We start from the raw sequence: 17032 nt of genomic DNA on the forward strand, positions 1-17032 counted from the left end.
TAATGAAAGAAACTAGCTTAAGTCCTCCTCCCCATATATATATGGGGATTTTTTGATTAGCTCTTTCCTTTTACATTAATAATTCTCAACACTTACTGAATTTCAAATATAAAGTGGTTTTGTTTGTTTGTTTGGCAATACAGTATAAACTCCGTAAGGACAAAGCCTTGCCAATAGTTTTCACCATGGTATCTCCAAAGCACAGTGCAGTGCTTGGCGGATGGCAAGTACTCAACGTATGTATTGAATCGAATCCTGTCTGCATTACTTTACAAAGGCATCAAGTGTTTGGGGGGAAAAAAGTAAAAGATTGAAAGAATAGAGACAGAGTCAATAGAGGCTTAAAAGAGGAAAAGAACTAAATTTAAGTACGAAATCTAATGGCACTGCTATACAGCAAGGTTCAAATCTGGCCTTCACGAGGGCTCAGTTCCTTCTCGTTTTCAAGAGAGTCAGAGCACTGTTCACTAAGGAAGTCGTAGTCTTGTACCCTGTTGGACACTGGGTTCAGAGAGTCTATAAACTGATCCATTTTCCATGTGGTTTTATTTGTAGTCACTTTAAGTTCAATTGTATCCAATAAAGTCTCACTTGTCCCTATAGTCATTTTATTTACAGAAATAGGACTCTGGGTTTGCTAATTTTAGCTTCAATCCAATATAGAATTGTACCCTTGGGGTACCCCTAACTCAGAAGCCATGTCTCTTTTTCAAGTGAGCAATAGCAGATGAGAAATATTGCCTCAGAAGGTCCACATTTTGTTAAAATAGCTCTAGGCCACTTTCCCCTATAAATCACTTACTGACTTGGACATTTGCCATCGGGCTCACCAGAGGGCCATAGCTATTAGCCCACATTAACTCCCCAAAAGCAGTTTCCTGAAAGCCACTTCCTTAACTGTTATAAAGTCAACTGGAAAGTTGTTCATGGTGAACAGAATACACAATGTAAAACACATCAGTTTTTAGTACTCCAATGTGATTCCCTTTAGAGTCGACTTTTTTTTCATGGATTAGGTATCAATTGAAAAGACCTAAATTTAACCTTTATAATCAGAGTTTTGATGACTGTGATGCAAACAAAGAGGCTTTGTCATGCACTACATGCATTAATTTTTGGAGATTTGCTGGATAACTTCTTTTTCTCTAGACCCGTTCTCTAGCCTTCCTTACCGTGAGGTATATCCCAATATATATTAGCCAGAGAGAGGCTAATCTCTCTAAGCCACACTGTCTGGGTTTCCTTGCCTTCTGGTTTCCATTTAGTTTGACCAGTGGGATGCTTTAGGTAGGAGAGGAGAGAATTCTGGGTGTTTGTTCCCACCCTCCCTCCCTGCCTGGTCACTGTTCGGCAGTGGCTGTATCATCTATCTAAAATCCCAGCTCCTGTTGGGCGCTTCTATTCTATGGCATTTTCTATGTTCCAATACTCCTTCCTCTTGCCCTTTCAGGACTAAAGTGGCAGAATAATGACACCCCAAAGATGTTTATGTTCTAATCCCTGGAACTTGTGAATATGATGCCTTACTTCAAAGGACTTTGAAGTACATCAAAGAACTTTGACGATGTGATCAGGTTTAGAGTCTGGAGACGAGAGGATATCCTGGATTATATAGGTGGGCCCGGTGTAGTCACAATATCCTTAAAAGTGGGAGGGCAGGAGGTCAGAACTAGAGGTAAGATGCAGGAAGCAGAGGTTGGAGTGATTTAATCCCTGACTTTGAAGGTGGGAAAGGGCCACTGGCCAAGGAATGAAGGAAGCTTCTAGAACCTGGAAAAAGCAGAGAACAGATTCTCCCTTAAAGTCTCCAAAAGAAACTTAGCCCAGAGAAAATCTTTAGTTTAGCCAGTGAGACTACTGACTTTGAGGTATGGTCATGAATTTGTGTTGTTCTAAATAACTGAATTTGTGGTTATTTGGTACAGTGGCAATAGGAAACTAAAGCAGATAAAAATAGTTTTTCCATGGTACTACACACTCCCTTCATTGATGAACCTTAATATCGCCTGCATCTTTGTGAATAACCCCTTCATTAATTTTTCTTCATTTATTCCCTTTGAGTGTACCATCTATTTGTGCCAAGACTCTATTAAATGCATTTATTTTATGTAGTAAACCACTTCTAGAGAGTTATTCTATTTAAATAGTGGGAGATATACACAGCGCCTGAGGTAAATAGAGATATTTATTGTATCATTATTTGTAACAATAAAAATAAAAGATAATGTAAATTTTTAAAATAGGAACTGGCTAAATAAATTATGGTACAGCTGTATGATGTAACAGAATGCCAGAAAATGTTTGTTACATATGTACATACATAAATGTATGACTGTGTGAAAATATCACGCTATATATGAAACAGATCTGTATCTATTACCTATATCCGTATCATGTTTAAACCTCTATTATCTATATATCTCACTATATAAAGAAAAAGATAAAGATGCTTTTAATGGTTAACTCTTGCTAGTAAATAAAGGGTATTTTTTTTTGCAGTTTTTCATATTTTTCAGAATTTCTAAAAAATTTTCATTAGTGTTCAGAAAGTTTTAAAGCAGTAATGGGTCCTCCTCACATATGGTGGAATGCTTTGTATTATGAGAAAATCTTTTCTAGTTTTCACCCAATTTGAATAACAATTTCTTCTACCTGTAACTATGTAGTGCAGTTCCACTATAGTTACTTGTATTCTTATCTGATTCCCCTATCATACTACGGGCATTTTGAAGCAGAGAATGCCTTAAAATTTATTTCTTCCTATACTCACAGTCCCTTTTGCGAGGCTCTTGATATGTGTTTACTGAATATGCTTTATATCAAATTGATTTTATAGATGCTTAATCAAAACTTTTTTGATGAGGACCCATAAAAAAAAATAAAAGTAACAGAAAAAACTAAAAGGCAAATTTATATAGCAGGGAGATAGAAGATAAACAGCCTGAGTTGAGATGCAAATGGTGCTGAATTATTTGTATCAGATTCTTGTCACAGTATTTTTCATATAAAATTTGTTTACTAAGAGGATTGAATAAACGTAAGTAGTTAGCTGAGCTGAACATTGCGATTAGGCTACTCAACAATCCCATTAAGTATTACAAGAAATAAAATAGCCTATCACACTTTAGTCAGATTGGAAAGGCTTCATGGACCAGGTAGAATTTTTAATTAGCAACTGTTCATTGTATGAACAGAGAAAGGCATTCTAGTATTATGGCACTATTTTGGAAAAGACTCAAGGAGGAAATAGACAAATGAATCAAGACAACTGTGTGGAGAAATGACACAGTTTAAGAGAGTCTGAATGTTAGATGGTATCAATAACATTAGCAGAGTAATAGAATTAAGATGAGTTATGAGGGAAAAAAATTGGAATAGTCAGGGAAACCCTCAGATGTGAGAGACCTGGGTGGCACAGTCAGTTACCATTAGACTCTTGGTTTTGGCTTAGGTAGTGATTCCAGGCTTATGAGATTGAGTCCTGTTTAGGCCTCTGCTCTCAGTGCAGAGTCTACTTAAGATTTCTTCTCCCTCTTCCACTGCCCCTCCCTATCAAGTTATCTCTTGCTCTCTTTCTCTAAAATAAATAAATCTTTAAAAAAAAAAAAAAAAAAGGAAAGAAAAGAAAGAAAGAAAAGAATCCCCAGATGTGACTTGAATTTTCTATCCCTGGCCCAATGACATTTTTTTTCTTTTTTTATGGCAAGGGCCCTCAATTATGAATGGGAGTCCTCCTGTTCATTTCATTAAGGATCTTATAAATTTAGCTACAAAATAATTTATTACCTTAGTTATGTTGGAAAAACATACTATATTAAAATGTAACTATATAGCTATTGATAATGTCACTTAGTTTATTTAGCAGCCCAATTAAGCATTTCCATATTTTTCTTGCATTTCCATATTTTTAAACAAAAATTATTTTTTTAGTTTTTAAAAGATATCTACATGCATATCTTTATATGTATCATCTATGGCAATTTAAATGATACTGTTCCAATTGGAAATAGTTACTCACCAATACTTGCCTCTGTAATTTTCTTTATGTACATGAAACGAGCATGGTATATCAGTAAAGATATACTGATATCTTTACTGATACTATAAAGATAAAGTGACGCCTGGGTGGCAGTCACTTAAACATCTGCCTTAGGCTCAGGTCATGATCCCAGGGTCCTGGGTTCAAGCCCCATGTTGGGCTCTGCTCAGCAGAAAGTCTGCTTCTCTCTCCCCCTCTGCCTGCTCCCCCCGCCCCCGTTTGTGCTCTCCCTCTCTCTCTGTCAAATAAATAAATCTTTAAAAATATATTTATTGTTTATTATTTATTTTCAGAAAGTGGGAATATATAGTAATTCACTTCATAAATGATAATTATTATTCTTTTTAAAAAATATTATTTATTTATTTGTCAGACAGAGAGAGCACAAGTGGGGATAGCACCGGGCAGAGGAAGAAGGCGGCTCCCCTGCTGAGCAGGGAGCCCGATGCAGGACTCAATGCCAGGACCCTGGGCTTATGACCTGAGCCAAAGGCAGATGCTTAACTGACTGAGCACCCAGGTGTCCTGATAATCATTATTCTTAAGCAAGGTAAATTATGACCCTGTGACTTTTCTTTTCTGACCTTTCATATATGTGCTAAGGAAAATTATTAATACCCACTCCTTCTTTTGTATTAACACAGTTACTCCTTATAATAAAACTGTGAGTTATACACCATTATTATTCCCATTCTCAGGTATAATAGGTCTTGACAGGGCCTGGATTTGAACCCAGGCAAACCAGAACAAGAACCTCTTCTTTGCCATTTTGTTATACAAATGAGGGAAAACCTTTATTTATATCCCAAATATGGCAGAAGAAAATTACAAGTGAATTTATAATTGGTCTATGATTTGGTCAGAACAAGTAATAATAAATCCTACAACTTTCTTGGTATAGTAGAAATAATGAGCATGTAGAGACTAGTCATGGGAAACCCTTTTGTTGTCTATTATCTCAAACCCCAAGAGGCAAAGGCCAACTCTGGGTCTGGAATTTTTCAAGTGGAGATCTCTTTTTTCAAACAGAATTCTAAAAGCAGTAGGTAACACTGACTATGGGTTGATCATTACTTTAAGTAGAGAATAAAAGAAATGCAAAATTTATAATCTCTTTTGCTGGGTATCCTAAAATTTCTGCCTCCTTGCGATAAAATAAAGTGAGGACAAGATCAAAGAAAGAAAGCATCTTCAAGTTTGGCAGATCCTAAAACATTAACAGAAAAAGTATTCCAGAATTTTACTTCCAAACCCTGGAACACTGTAAGACCCAACAGAAAAAGCAACGGTCAGATGCCTCTCCCAGGTGTGCCATCAACTTGCTTTGTGACCTTTGGGCAATTTAACCAGCACTAAAAAATACAGCAGAGCTTTTGGTCTAGGTCATTCTCCCTTTCTCCTACACATTTGACAAAAATTCATAGTGACAAAGCATAGAGATAGCAATTTTTGACATAATCCCCAGAGACTGCATCATTTGGTTAATTTAATTTGACCTTCATCACAGACAAAAATTGTTGCTACTAGTCAGAATAATATTGAGACTTAAAAAGGGGGACCAAGGCCATACAATGAATATGCACTCAGCTAAAGATAAGGGCAATGGGTTAGACAGAAGTCAAAACCTAAGTGAAAGCTATTTTTTTTAAACATGTCTAGAAGGTGAGAAAGAAATGTTTAAATTGGATGCAGGCAGCCATGAAGAGCCAAGAGAATGACAGGCAGAGGAAGGTTAGGGCAGCTGTGCTTGTAAAGGATTATGGTACTTTCTTTTGAGAATTTCAAAGGACTTCAATAAAATAGGATACCGTCTCTGGAGCATGTCTCCCTATGTTTTTAAGTTTAGATGGTACAGAGAAAGGTTCTTTTTGGCCTTAAAAGTAACTAATATGTAAAATTTCCTCAACAAGAGGGTCTCGGATCTTCAACCTATAGTTTAACGGAATATTTGCAATACAAATACTCCTTAAAATGAAACCTCATGCTGTGGAATCACATTAAGACATATATGAGTATTGCTGGATTTTTTTAAGGAAAGCTGATCTGTTGGAGGTGGGAGAATCATGGCAGCAGAATATTAGAGGCCCTAGAAGTGAAGGAAGACACTTCTGACCACTTGCTGAGTGCCACTACATGGGGTGGCATAATTATACCTTTTAGCTGGTAAAATGGAGGCTTATAAAGAATGAATTGACAATAGTCAAACAACAGGTAAATGGTAGAGTTGGAGTCCCTATTATGTCTGACACTAGTGTCCATGTTCTTAACCACACCACAAATTTTGGGGTTTGAGCTTTACTTACTTGGTGACATTTCTTCCTTCCATTTCCATTCCATACCCCAAATATATCTCTTAATTTCTTCGAAGTGAGGAACATCACTGCATAATACAATCATACTGCTTACAAATAAAGCTCACATAAAGGGAAGGCAGCATTGAGGAATGCTACAAGAAAGAGGAGTCACAATCTTTACAACAAACAAGTCCAGCCAGACCACTGACATGCCACCATCAAATAGAATGCAGCATTTTTATTGTAAAAGTCCACATATTAGGTAATTCCCTTTGTGAAAAGGTTTTTCAAATACATAGATGGGGAGCAGCTAATAATTAAGAATTAGATTACATATAATATATATTCATATTGCCAGTACTATGCACACATTGGAAAGCTAGCTTTTTTTGAGTGTCCCCATTACAGAATACATTTCAAGTTGACAATAATGTGTTTCTTACCATTGAAAATTTGCCAACAACTCTCCCAGAGTCAACATTAAATGTTAACAATTCAAAACATGAAAAAATTAATCCTATTTACATGTGTTTGAGGTTATATACTAGAGCACTGATATATTAAAGGTTTGTAAAATTGGCAGCTAAATGTGTTTCAAGATTCATCCAGATGACTCAATGAGGACCTTACACAGTATTATAACAAAGCCACTCTTTCTTTTCTACTCTTTTTAGATTGCCTATCTAGTTAATACTGGCTGTGATTGAGTTCTAACTTAGGGAAATGATTGCCATAAGAAAGAACCGACGAAGGGTGCTGTTTTAGAAAAAATCAGGATTCAGGATGAGTACATGGAGGTGGAGCTCAACTTATTGTGTTGGAAATCTGGGACAACCACTTCATGTGATTATCACATAGTTGAATGAGGCCACAGTCATAGGCTCAACCTCCATGTAAGTTGCTTATTCTTTCAATTTTTAAAAATTAACCTTCACTACTCTTTTAACAGAGCGTAGAATACAAACATTCTGAACACCAGGTAGGATTCCTGCTCTTGCCTATCATGTCTCCAAGTGGAATTGTGGATGGGTCAAAGCTAACTCATCTCCAAACCTGGAAAAATATATATAAAACCTAAATAATGCCTTAGTAGGCCCATTTCTGTGCATAAACATAGGACTTCAGTGTTGTTTTAAAAGAAATATGGACTTTGGTTATTTTTGTTAATTATCATAAATTTATTTTAGGCTGAGATCTTTGGATCCTTCTGTTAATTTTCATAAGACCAGATAACATTTGACAATGCCTATGTGAAAAGATGAATCACTGGTTCTCGCTGGCTCAAAGAGATTCACAGAAGCATATGAAGCCAGTTCACTTCAAACCATATCTGTTGAGCACCAACTACGTGCCAGGCACTATATAAGGTGCTGAGGATCCAAAGAGGAAATGACAAGGATTCTGCCCACAAGGCACTCACAATCACTAGAAGCAGATTTTGAGATGGAGAATAAATTCCGTTATAATCTATCAGTCATCCTAAAAGGAAGAAAAAATAGCTGCAAGCACATACAATTACTTTATACTCTATGAAATTGGGCATAGTTAGGGGTGGCAAATGTCAATGATTCAGTCTATATTTTACTTAAAGTGTTTTAATATGTCCTACATTGAAAAAAAATAAGCTCTTCGCATCTTCATGCGTGAGGGAGAAGATAGAGAAAATTCCTCCCTCCAATTCCAATCCCAAACCCTTGTAATTACATTCATGATTCTTTTATAGCCCAAAGACACAGAATAAAAGACAATGCTTTATGATGTTAACTTCATTCCATTTATTTTGGCTCTAAAGAGATGCATGCATTAAACTTGAAGCAGTCTACGTTACTGAAATATTTACATCATTGTACATGTGAGGTGGAGGAAATTTTCTTCCTATCTTGAGATAGAGGTGTAATAGATTTCTAGTCTAGACTCATATTTAAAGTGACTTGTGATTTTTCTCAAATGAGGGAGATATCCTACTGGGACCAAATTTACTATAACCTGCCCCCAAATGAACATAGGGTACAGTTTTGGACCTTTTGCATCTAATTGTATCTTGAATTGATTAAGGATACCACCACTGTAAGTAGTCATGGCTTCCACGATTTCAATCATTGTAGCTGAAAAATATCTTGTTGGGTTTCAGTGTTCTTGCTCTAATTTCACTTTGCCTTGCAGGTTTGAAACACAGCAAACATTAAAGTTCGAATTACATTTACCACAGGAGAGTTGGGTGCAAACAATATGACATCAATACAGTTTAGCAGGTTAGAACAGAGAAACAAATTCAAATTATCATAAACCACACAGGGGATTCTTTAAGTGGACTTAGAAAGGACATCTTCTCTCCATGAGATTTAGTGAATAAGACCCACATCAATAAAACCCATACCTCTTTCACAGGTAAAGGTAGGAAACCCAATAAACCAGATTGAATAAGCAGAAGGCAGTGGGGAAGAAGATCCGTGCGTATGAGTCCATTTTGGCAATACGAATGTGTATCCTCCCGTGTCTCCAAGCTCCTGTTCGGCAATCTTCGAAACAGCAAAAGAAACTGGCACAGTCCTTGCCATCCAGACACTCATACCCATATTCTTCATCTCTCTCTTGAAGGTGAGTGGCATTGTTCATTTGAATGGTTGCTGATCTTGGACGGATATCAATGGTAGGTGCCTGAGACAAGGGTCGGGAATAAGAGTTAGTTATACTTGATATATCTTAGATTAGGTCTCCATAATGTCACCAAGGTGAATGATGAATCTGAAAATGAGTACTCAGGAATTGCTATGAAATCGTGATCTACAATGGTAAAATTGAACTTAGAAGGATAGCACATTTGCATATTTCAAATTTTGAGCTTAAGCGGTGCAGCTGAAAATAATACCATAAGCTAATAGCTACAGCAAGAAGATTGAACACCAAAAGAACTCAAAGTTTAAAGATTTAAATCAAACAACTACATGAAATCTTAGTCTAGTAAATATTAGATGTGAGGTTGGTTACATGAAAGCATTTAATGGTGTTGCATGTGAGTAGAACAGAGAAATAAAATGCATCAATTTTGAACTCAAATTTTGTGTCATGCTTACCTATAGGCAAATAGTAAACCCCATTACACTGAGCAAATACACTAAATGCTATTTAAAAAAAATGTTAAAATATATATAAATATAGGAGTTTTCTGAGTTTATACCACAAATAGTATGGCTTATGTTTTGTCTATCATTCAGCAGCTAGAAGCTTCAGAATGTCAGCAATGTTTATTCAGAAAAAAATGCTACCACCTTTTTACTATGTGAGAAGAAACAAATACCAATTAATTGAATGATAATTTAATCTTTGTTGCCACATTAATTATGAAAGTACTATAAATATCAATGATTAATTTAATTTGGAAGAGTTAATTTTAGATTATTATAAATATGAACCTTAGTGTCTCTGAGTAAGTTATCCCAATTCAACTGGAAAAAGAAATATCAATGCATGATTGCGTGATAGAGCCAAAAGGCCCCTGGATTACCCTAGGAGGGAGGGATGGGTATTTTAACTTAAAGCATTTCAAAGAGAATATTACTTTTATAGAATTGATAGGTTCAGAATTCAGAACAATGGAGATTATTAAAGTTACTTATCAAAAAACAATCCCGTTTTGCATTAGGATTTACCAAATTACATTTTAAGAGCATTTATGTTATATATGGTAGGTGCAGTCAGTGAATTTTATCTGAGAAGGGAGGATAAGTTTTGACTTTGATGTTTAAAGAAGACTTTTTTCCTAACGACGTGTCCTAGAGCTTATAGCTTTATAAGATCGAACCTCTAAGAATTAGTGTAGAGTTGATGACTCAACTCTAGAAATCTATAGAACTTTCTTCATCTTACCTCTCATAGAATGCTTAAATATCTACTCACTAAAAAACAACAACAAAAAAAATTGAAACACCATGTAAGCGTTAATAATTAAATTCAGCAGTTGCATGCAGTGAATTTTCATTCCAAAAACATTATACCTTGAAGGAAAACATCCGAAGAAGCTTTGGGTTTGTAGACAGAAAAGAGAATTGCATTTTTTTTTTAATTAAAAGAAGAAAAAAAGAAAAGAAAAAGACAAAATAAGATAAATTAAAAACACAGTTTAAAAACATAGTAAAATGAACTGAAATTATAAACACAGAAGGATAATTCTGGGCTTGGAACAAAGTACGTGCCTAAAGTTGAAAAATGGAATTTGGAGATTTCAATAAATTAACCCACAATTCTCTAAATGCAAAAGCCAGTGTTGTCCATTTGTGAGGAAGCTTCTTTCCATTGCCTGACTTCCCTGTATGAAAATACTTTGATTTTATTTTCTAATTAACATCAAGGAAGCCTTACTAGGTAAGTGTTAACACAATGAACCAATGGGTATATTTAATGGAAAAATGAAATTTAAGCTTCTCATTTATAGCTTAGGCTCTTTCTAGTTGTGGTAAATCATCTAATTGGCTTACAGGAGGAAAATCCAAAAAATTTTCAGGTAATTTGATTTTTTCCAGTTTCTTTAATCCCCTCTGCAATGATATAGCTATTAGGGCATAAGGGCTTTTTTCAAAGGACTCTTGTTTATAAGCTCACCCTCACATTCTTGTTAATACTGGCATGTAATAATGCTGAGTGTCACAGAACCCTCTTTTTGGGGAAAAATGTGATGGAAAGTGAAGGATGGGGGAAATAATAATTTTTTAAAAACACAATAAGGAAAATAAAATAAGGATAGAAAAAATGCAAAGATAGAGAGGCAAACAAGACAGGGAAGGAAAGGACTGCATAAAGCATAATGAATATTTGGGAAATTAAGGATAAGCATTTCTTTTTCTATTAATCATCAAAATTAATGCTTTTTTTTTTTTTTTTACCTGTTACAGATTCTTACATTCAGATAAATGTATGCCATTTGTAGAATTTCACCAGGGTTCTTGGAGATCCATCAGGATACAACCTAGAATCATCTGTATTTCCTCATTAAGATATAGTCCTTGCCAAAATTGGTGGGTCAGAGAGCTAGCCACTATCAAGGACCTCATGGCTTTTATGACAGACCGGGAAGGTCTATAAATTCAGGAAGCTAGGGTGACTTCCTTTGCCCCTCTGTTAGAAAGGAATGGATTTTAACTTCCATGGAGCTTCCTAAAAGCCAGAGAACCACTACACTCATGTGTGAAAATGGGTAGCTACTTGTTCTCTTCAACATCCATTTTAAAGGATAATTGCATGAGGCCTGTATATTTGTGCCTTAGCATCTCTACTTGAAGTTTGGTGGCAAGATGAAGTCATCTTACCTTTTCCCAAATCACGGAAATCAATCCACGTTGGTAACTGTATAAATTATGAACATCAACCATCATCATCACTATTAATGGTAAGGACTTTCATTTGTAAGGTACCAGGTAATGCTTTTTACCTTCATTACCACAGCAGTCCTTTAAGATATGTATTTTTTATAATACTAGTCTTATATAGGAGAACATAAAGACATAAGGAGGCTAAGTAACTTGCCCAAACAATAGACGATCCATTTCATTTAAAAACAAAATAATACATTTTGAGTATGAAACCAGTCTTAGTCCTCTGGTGGTAAAACACACACACACACACACACACACACACACACAATTACTTGCAAAAGTGTGGTGATCTTTTGAAACTTCAAGAACATTGTGGCTTCCTAATGGAAAGCCTTTAATGAAAATGTTAATTTAAAACATCAATCATTTAAGAATGTTACAGTAAGGAGCAGAAAGAGGACAATCAATGAAACCTAAAATAACAGCAACTAGAAAATAAATGCATGTCTCAACAGTGTTTGCAACCCCTATGAAATAAAGAGAGTAAGAGTGTGCCTTAGTGAATCAGGCCTCTTCCAAGTAAAAAATGACCAAAATTAATTCTCATGGCCTGGCCAAACTCATACATTGTTTTCATTTTGGAGCCCAAAGTACTGAGCTTTAGCCTGCAGACAGGCTAAGACCAAACAAAAACAAAACCAGGAGCCCTTTTACATAAAAATTTCAGTGGTCCCAATGGGAAATGATACATACAGGGTTTTTCTTCTTTTTGTCTTTATCCTTGCTTGGTTTCCGGTTGCTGACAAAATAATGCAGGGTGCCGTATTCCACCAAAGCAGAGAAGACGAAGATGAAGCAAACAGACACAAAGAGATCCATTGCTGTAACATAGGAGACCTTGGGGAGTGACTTCCGGGCAATAGTGCTGAGGGTGGTCATTGTCAGGACAGTGGTGATACCTGAAAAAAGGTACAGTAAAACAGATCGTGTGACCTCATCAAGTTGGGTAACTGAATCACTACTGAGACCAACTTTATTTTGTGACTTCTGATAAGCAGCCTCAGTAATGAAGAAGGAGACATAACTGTAATCCATTCACTCTGTCCACAAATATTTATTGCCTGCTTACCAACTATCAGTTACTATCAACTATCTCTGACCTTACATACCTTATATTTTAGTGATAGAGAACAGTATAAATCAAGTGAGCAAAGAAAAGTATAATCACAAATTATGGTTTATGTGATGGAGAACAGCAGGGACAGTGAAACCTCATTAGAATACTGAGGGAAGACATCTTTGAGGAGGTGATATTTAAGGAGAAGTTTAAAAGTTAGAAGACACCAACTTCTGACTAATTCCAGAGTATATAAAGGAAGACACTGAGGAAGGGACACATTATCTTCTTTAAAAAAATTGGAATACCTAGCATCTGGGGATAGACCAGGGTATCAAGGTGATGCTGAGATAACAGAAGTTATATCAGGCAGAGCATGCAAAGGAGTTTACACTTTAAAGTAAAAGGAGAATCCGTTAAGGCTATTAAATAGAGGAGATGAGCTAAGTGACATGTTCTGATTAATGAACTTTTTGAAGATTATTACAGAAAGAGAGAAGATGGTGTTGTAGGAGGATCCTGAGCTCACCACTCCCACAGCTATACCGAGGTATAACAACTACATATATTGCAACTCACTCTGAAAATGACCTGAAGATTGGCAGAACATATCTTCTGTAACAGGTAACATCATAAAAAGAAAGCCACATCAAGAAGGGTAGAAGGGAAGAGGCATGGTTAGGAACCAAAGTACTGCTGTGACTACCCAGAAGTGAGAGGGATAGGACAAGCATGGAGGCACAAGGGGATGGGCACCCCCATCCCTGGGTGCCTGCACTGAGATGAGCTCCCATAATGTCTGGCTTTAAAAATTAGCAGGACCTAACTCCAGGAGAGCCAGAAGGTCATAGGAAACCAAGTCTCCACTTTTAATTGAAGAGCCAGCATGCTATATTACTCACTGTGTATGCCTGCACAGAAGAACCAGTTTGGTAAGTGCCTGGGTTATACAAGGAGATCTGTTGACTGATTTTTGAACATGAGGGGCAAGAATCTGCAAAAGCTTTCCCAAGGAACAGATGTGTTGAAGGGCACCCTTTTTCTTACCCTATTTCAGCCTAGATGGCTATATGCTTGCAAAAGCCAGTTCTGAAACTCTCCACTTGCTAGCAGTACTTGCCTCACCTATCACTCTTCAACAAATCCATCTTACATACTCTGGACTACCCAGCCCCCTCCTGTCTTGCCATAACTGGCCAGGTTACCTCTGTTGGGAACAGCAACCACTCAAAGAGACTACTGCCCCCGCAATACCTGGCAGGTGGCCTTTGCTGGAATCAGTGTCCCTCCAAAGCAAACCCTGCCACAGAGACTGGGGAGCTAACCCCACACACATCAGCATGCCCAGAGGTGCTATAATCAGGCCTCTCAGCTAACTGCACTAGGGGCGGACCCTACCCACCACTGTGCCCACAGCAGTCACAGCCACAACAGGAGGGTGTACACAGCCTACACCGGGGACATTCCTAGAGCACCTGGTTCTGGTGACCAGGAGTGGATTGTGCTATAGGGCACCACAGGAAGCCTTCAACTTAAGCCCACTACTTTCAAGATCAGGAGATGTAGTTGATCCACTTGATAAATAAAAACACAGAGACAAAATGAGGAGACATAAGAGTATGTTCCCACAAACAAACAAGACAAAACCACAGAAAAAGAACTAACAAAATGGAGATAAGCAAACTGACAAAGAGTTGAAAGTGCTGGTCAGAAAGATACTCACAGAACTTGAGAGGTAAGTGAATGAACTCAGAACAAAGAAACAGAAAATATAATAAAGAACCAGTCAGAACCAAAATACAAAAACTGAAATTAAAACTACACTAGAGGAAATCAACAGAAGATTAGAGGATGCAGAATGGATAACTGGAAGACAGGGTAATGGAGAACATGTATGCTGAACAGCAAAAAGAAAAAGAAATTTAAAAAATGAGAATAAGTTAAGGGATCTCTGAGACCACATCAAGCATACTGACATTCATATTTTCTTCTCCAGAAGGAGAAGAGAGAGAGAAGAGGGCAGAAACTTACCTGAAGAAATAGAGTTAAAAATGTCCCTAATCTGAGAAAGGAAACAGACATCCAGGTCAGGAAGCCCCTAACAAGTTAAACCCAAGGAGGTCTACACTAAGACACATAATTAAAATGGAAATATTTAAAAATAAATAAATAATCTTAAAAGCAGCAGGAGTGGGACCAACCATTACATAAAAGGGAAAAGCCTCTAAGGCTATCATCTAATTTTTTTTTTTTTTTCTTTTGTAGCAGAGAGTTTGCAGGCCAGAAGGGATTGGCTGCTGAAAGGAAAAAACCTACAAGCAAAAATACTTCACCTGGCAAGGCTATCATTCAGAATTGAAAGAGAAAAACTTTCCCAGACAAACAAAAGTTACAAAAGTTCATCACCATTAAACTGGCCTTACAAGAAATGTAAATGTGAAAGGGACTTCTTTAAGTGTAAAATAAAAGGTCATAACTAGAAACGAGAAAATTATGGCAGGAAAAAAATAATGGTAAAAGCAAACATACATTAATGTTAACAAATTAATCACTTATTTAGTTAGTATGAAGCGCAAAATGCAAAAATAGTATAGTTGATTATATCCACAGAAATTAGTCAAGGAATACATAAAATAAAAAAGATTAAAATATGACATCATATACATAAACATGGAAAGGAGAGTAAAAATGTAGTGTTTTTTTTTTTTTAAAGATTTTATTTATTTATTTGACAGAGATCACAGTAGGCAGAGAGGCAGGCAGAGAGAGGGGAAGGGAAGCAGGCCCCCTGCTGAGCAGAGAGCCTGATGTGGGACTCGATCCCAGGACCCTGAGATCATGACCTGAGCCGAAGGCAGCGGCTTAACCCACTGAGCCACCCAGGCGCCCCAAAATGTAGTGTTTTTAGACTGTGTTTGAACTTAAGCAACCACCAACTTAATCTAGACTGCTATATACTTAGAATGTTCTATATGAACAACATGGTAACCGCAAACCAAAAACTTCCATTACATTACCTCCCTCAAAATAAAGTGAGAGTAATTGAAGCATGACACTAAAGAAAGTCCTCAAACTATAAGCAAAGAGAGCAAAAGAATATAGGAAGAAGAACTATAAAGCAACCAGAGAACAATTTTAAAAAATGGCAATAAGTACATATCTACTGATAATTACTTTATAAATGGAATAAATGCTTCAATTAAAAGACAAAGTGAATAGAATAAAAAAATAAGACACATCTATATGCTATCCTCCAAGAGAATACTTGAGATCTAAAGACACATACAGACTGAAAGTAAAGGGATGGAAAAAATATATTCCATGCAAATGAAAGTAAGAAAAAAAGCTGTGGTAGCAATTTCTTTATCGGACGAAATAGACTTTAAAACAAAAACTATAACAAGAGACAAAGAAGGGCATTATATAATGATAAAAAGACCACTGCAACAAGAAGACATAACATTTGTAAATATCTCTACACCCCACACAGGAGCACCTAAACAAATAAAGCAAATATTAACAAACAAAAAGGGAGAAATTGTCAGTAATACAATAATAGTAGGGGATTTTATCAGCCCATTTACATCAATGAATAGAATATCCAGACAAAAAATCAGTAGAAAAACAGTGGCTTTAAATGACGTATTAGACCAGATGGAGTTAAAAGATATATACAGAAAATTCCATTTAAAACTAGAAGAATACACCAGGTGGTGGGTATTATAGAGGGCACAGCTTGCATGGAGCACTGGGTGTGGTGAAAAAATAATGAATACTGTTTTTCTGAAAATAAATAAATTGGGAAAAAAAAAAAAAACTAGAAGAATACAGGGGCGCCTGGGTGGCTCAGTGGGTTAAGCCGCTGCCTTCGGCTCAGGTCATGATCCCAGGGTCCTGGGATCGAGTCCCGCATCGGGCTCTCCGCTGAGTGGAGAGCCTGCTTCCCCTCTCTCTCTCTCTCTCTCTCTCTGCCTACTTGTGATCTCTCTCTGTCAAATAAATAAATAAAATCTTTAAAAAAAAAAAAAAACTAGAAGAATACACATCCTTTTTCAAGTGCATATGGAACATTCTCTAGGATAGAGCACATGTTAGGCCACAAAAGAAGTCTCAATAAATTTAACAAGACTGAAATAATCATTTCCAACCACAAGAGTATGAAAATAGGAATCAATTACAAGAAAAAAAAAAAAACTGGAAGAAACAGATATGAAGTCTAAAAGGCATACTACTAAGAACAAATGGGTCAAGGAAAAAAATCAAAGAGCAAATA

The 17032-nt window shown here is 36.5% G+C and overlaps 1 protein-coding gene and 2 long non-coding RNA genes across 5 annotated transcripts in view; 2 read left to right on the forward strand and 1 right to left on the reverse strand.

The window, feature by feature from the left end:
- LOC122893227 overlaps positions 1–7084 on the forward strand; it is a 27212-nt gene extending 20128 nt beyond the window's left edge. Inside the window, exon 3 of the long non-coding RNA XR_006381599.1 lies at positions 7008–7084. This is a non-coding gene — a long non-coding RNA (uncharacterized LOC122893227). The remainder of the gene's footprint in view (positions 1–7007) is intronic.
- The window catches only part of GABRG2 (gamma-aminobutyric acid type A receptor subunit gamma2), a 107239-nt gene continuing 96763 nt past the window's right edge, over positions 6557–17032 (reverse strand). Inside the window, exons 8-10 of one of the 2 annotated variants that reach the window (XM_044230090.1) lie at positions 12396–12601; positions 10329–10352; positions 6557–8991 (exon numbers count right to left, since the gene is read on the reverse strand). In XM_044230090.1, coding sequence (XP_044086025.1) covers positions 8716–8991; positions 10329–10352; positions 12396–12601 — 506 coding nt within the window. In that variant the 3' untranslated portion in view covers positions 6557–8715. The remainder of the gene's footprint in view (positions 8992–10328; positions 10353–12395; positions 12602–17032) is intronic. The other variant, XM_044230100.1, reaches the window with a different exon arrangement.
- Positions 8846–15245, forward strand: LOC122893232. 2 transcript variants are annotated; one of them, XR_006381600.1, is made up of 4 exons: positions 8846–8931; positions 13239–13383; positions 13576–13691; positions 15025–15245. It is a non-coding gene; the product is annotated as an uncharacterized LOC122893232 (long non-coding RNA). The 2 variants fall into 2 exon arrangements; XR_006381602.1 differs by having other exon boundaries at positions 13579–13691.

Source organism: Neovison vison, chromosome 1 (assembly GCF_020171115.1).
Source record: "Neovison vison isolate M4711 chromosome 1, ASM_NN_V1, whole genome shotgun sequence".
Classification (NCBI taxonomy): Eukaryota; Metazoa; Chordata; class Mammalia; order Carnivora; family Mustelidae; genus Neogale; species Neogale vison.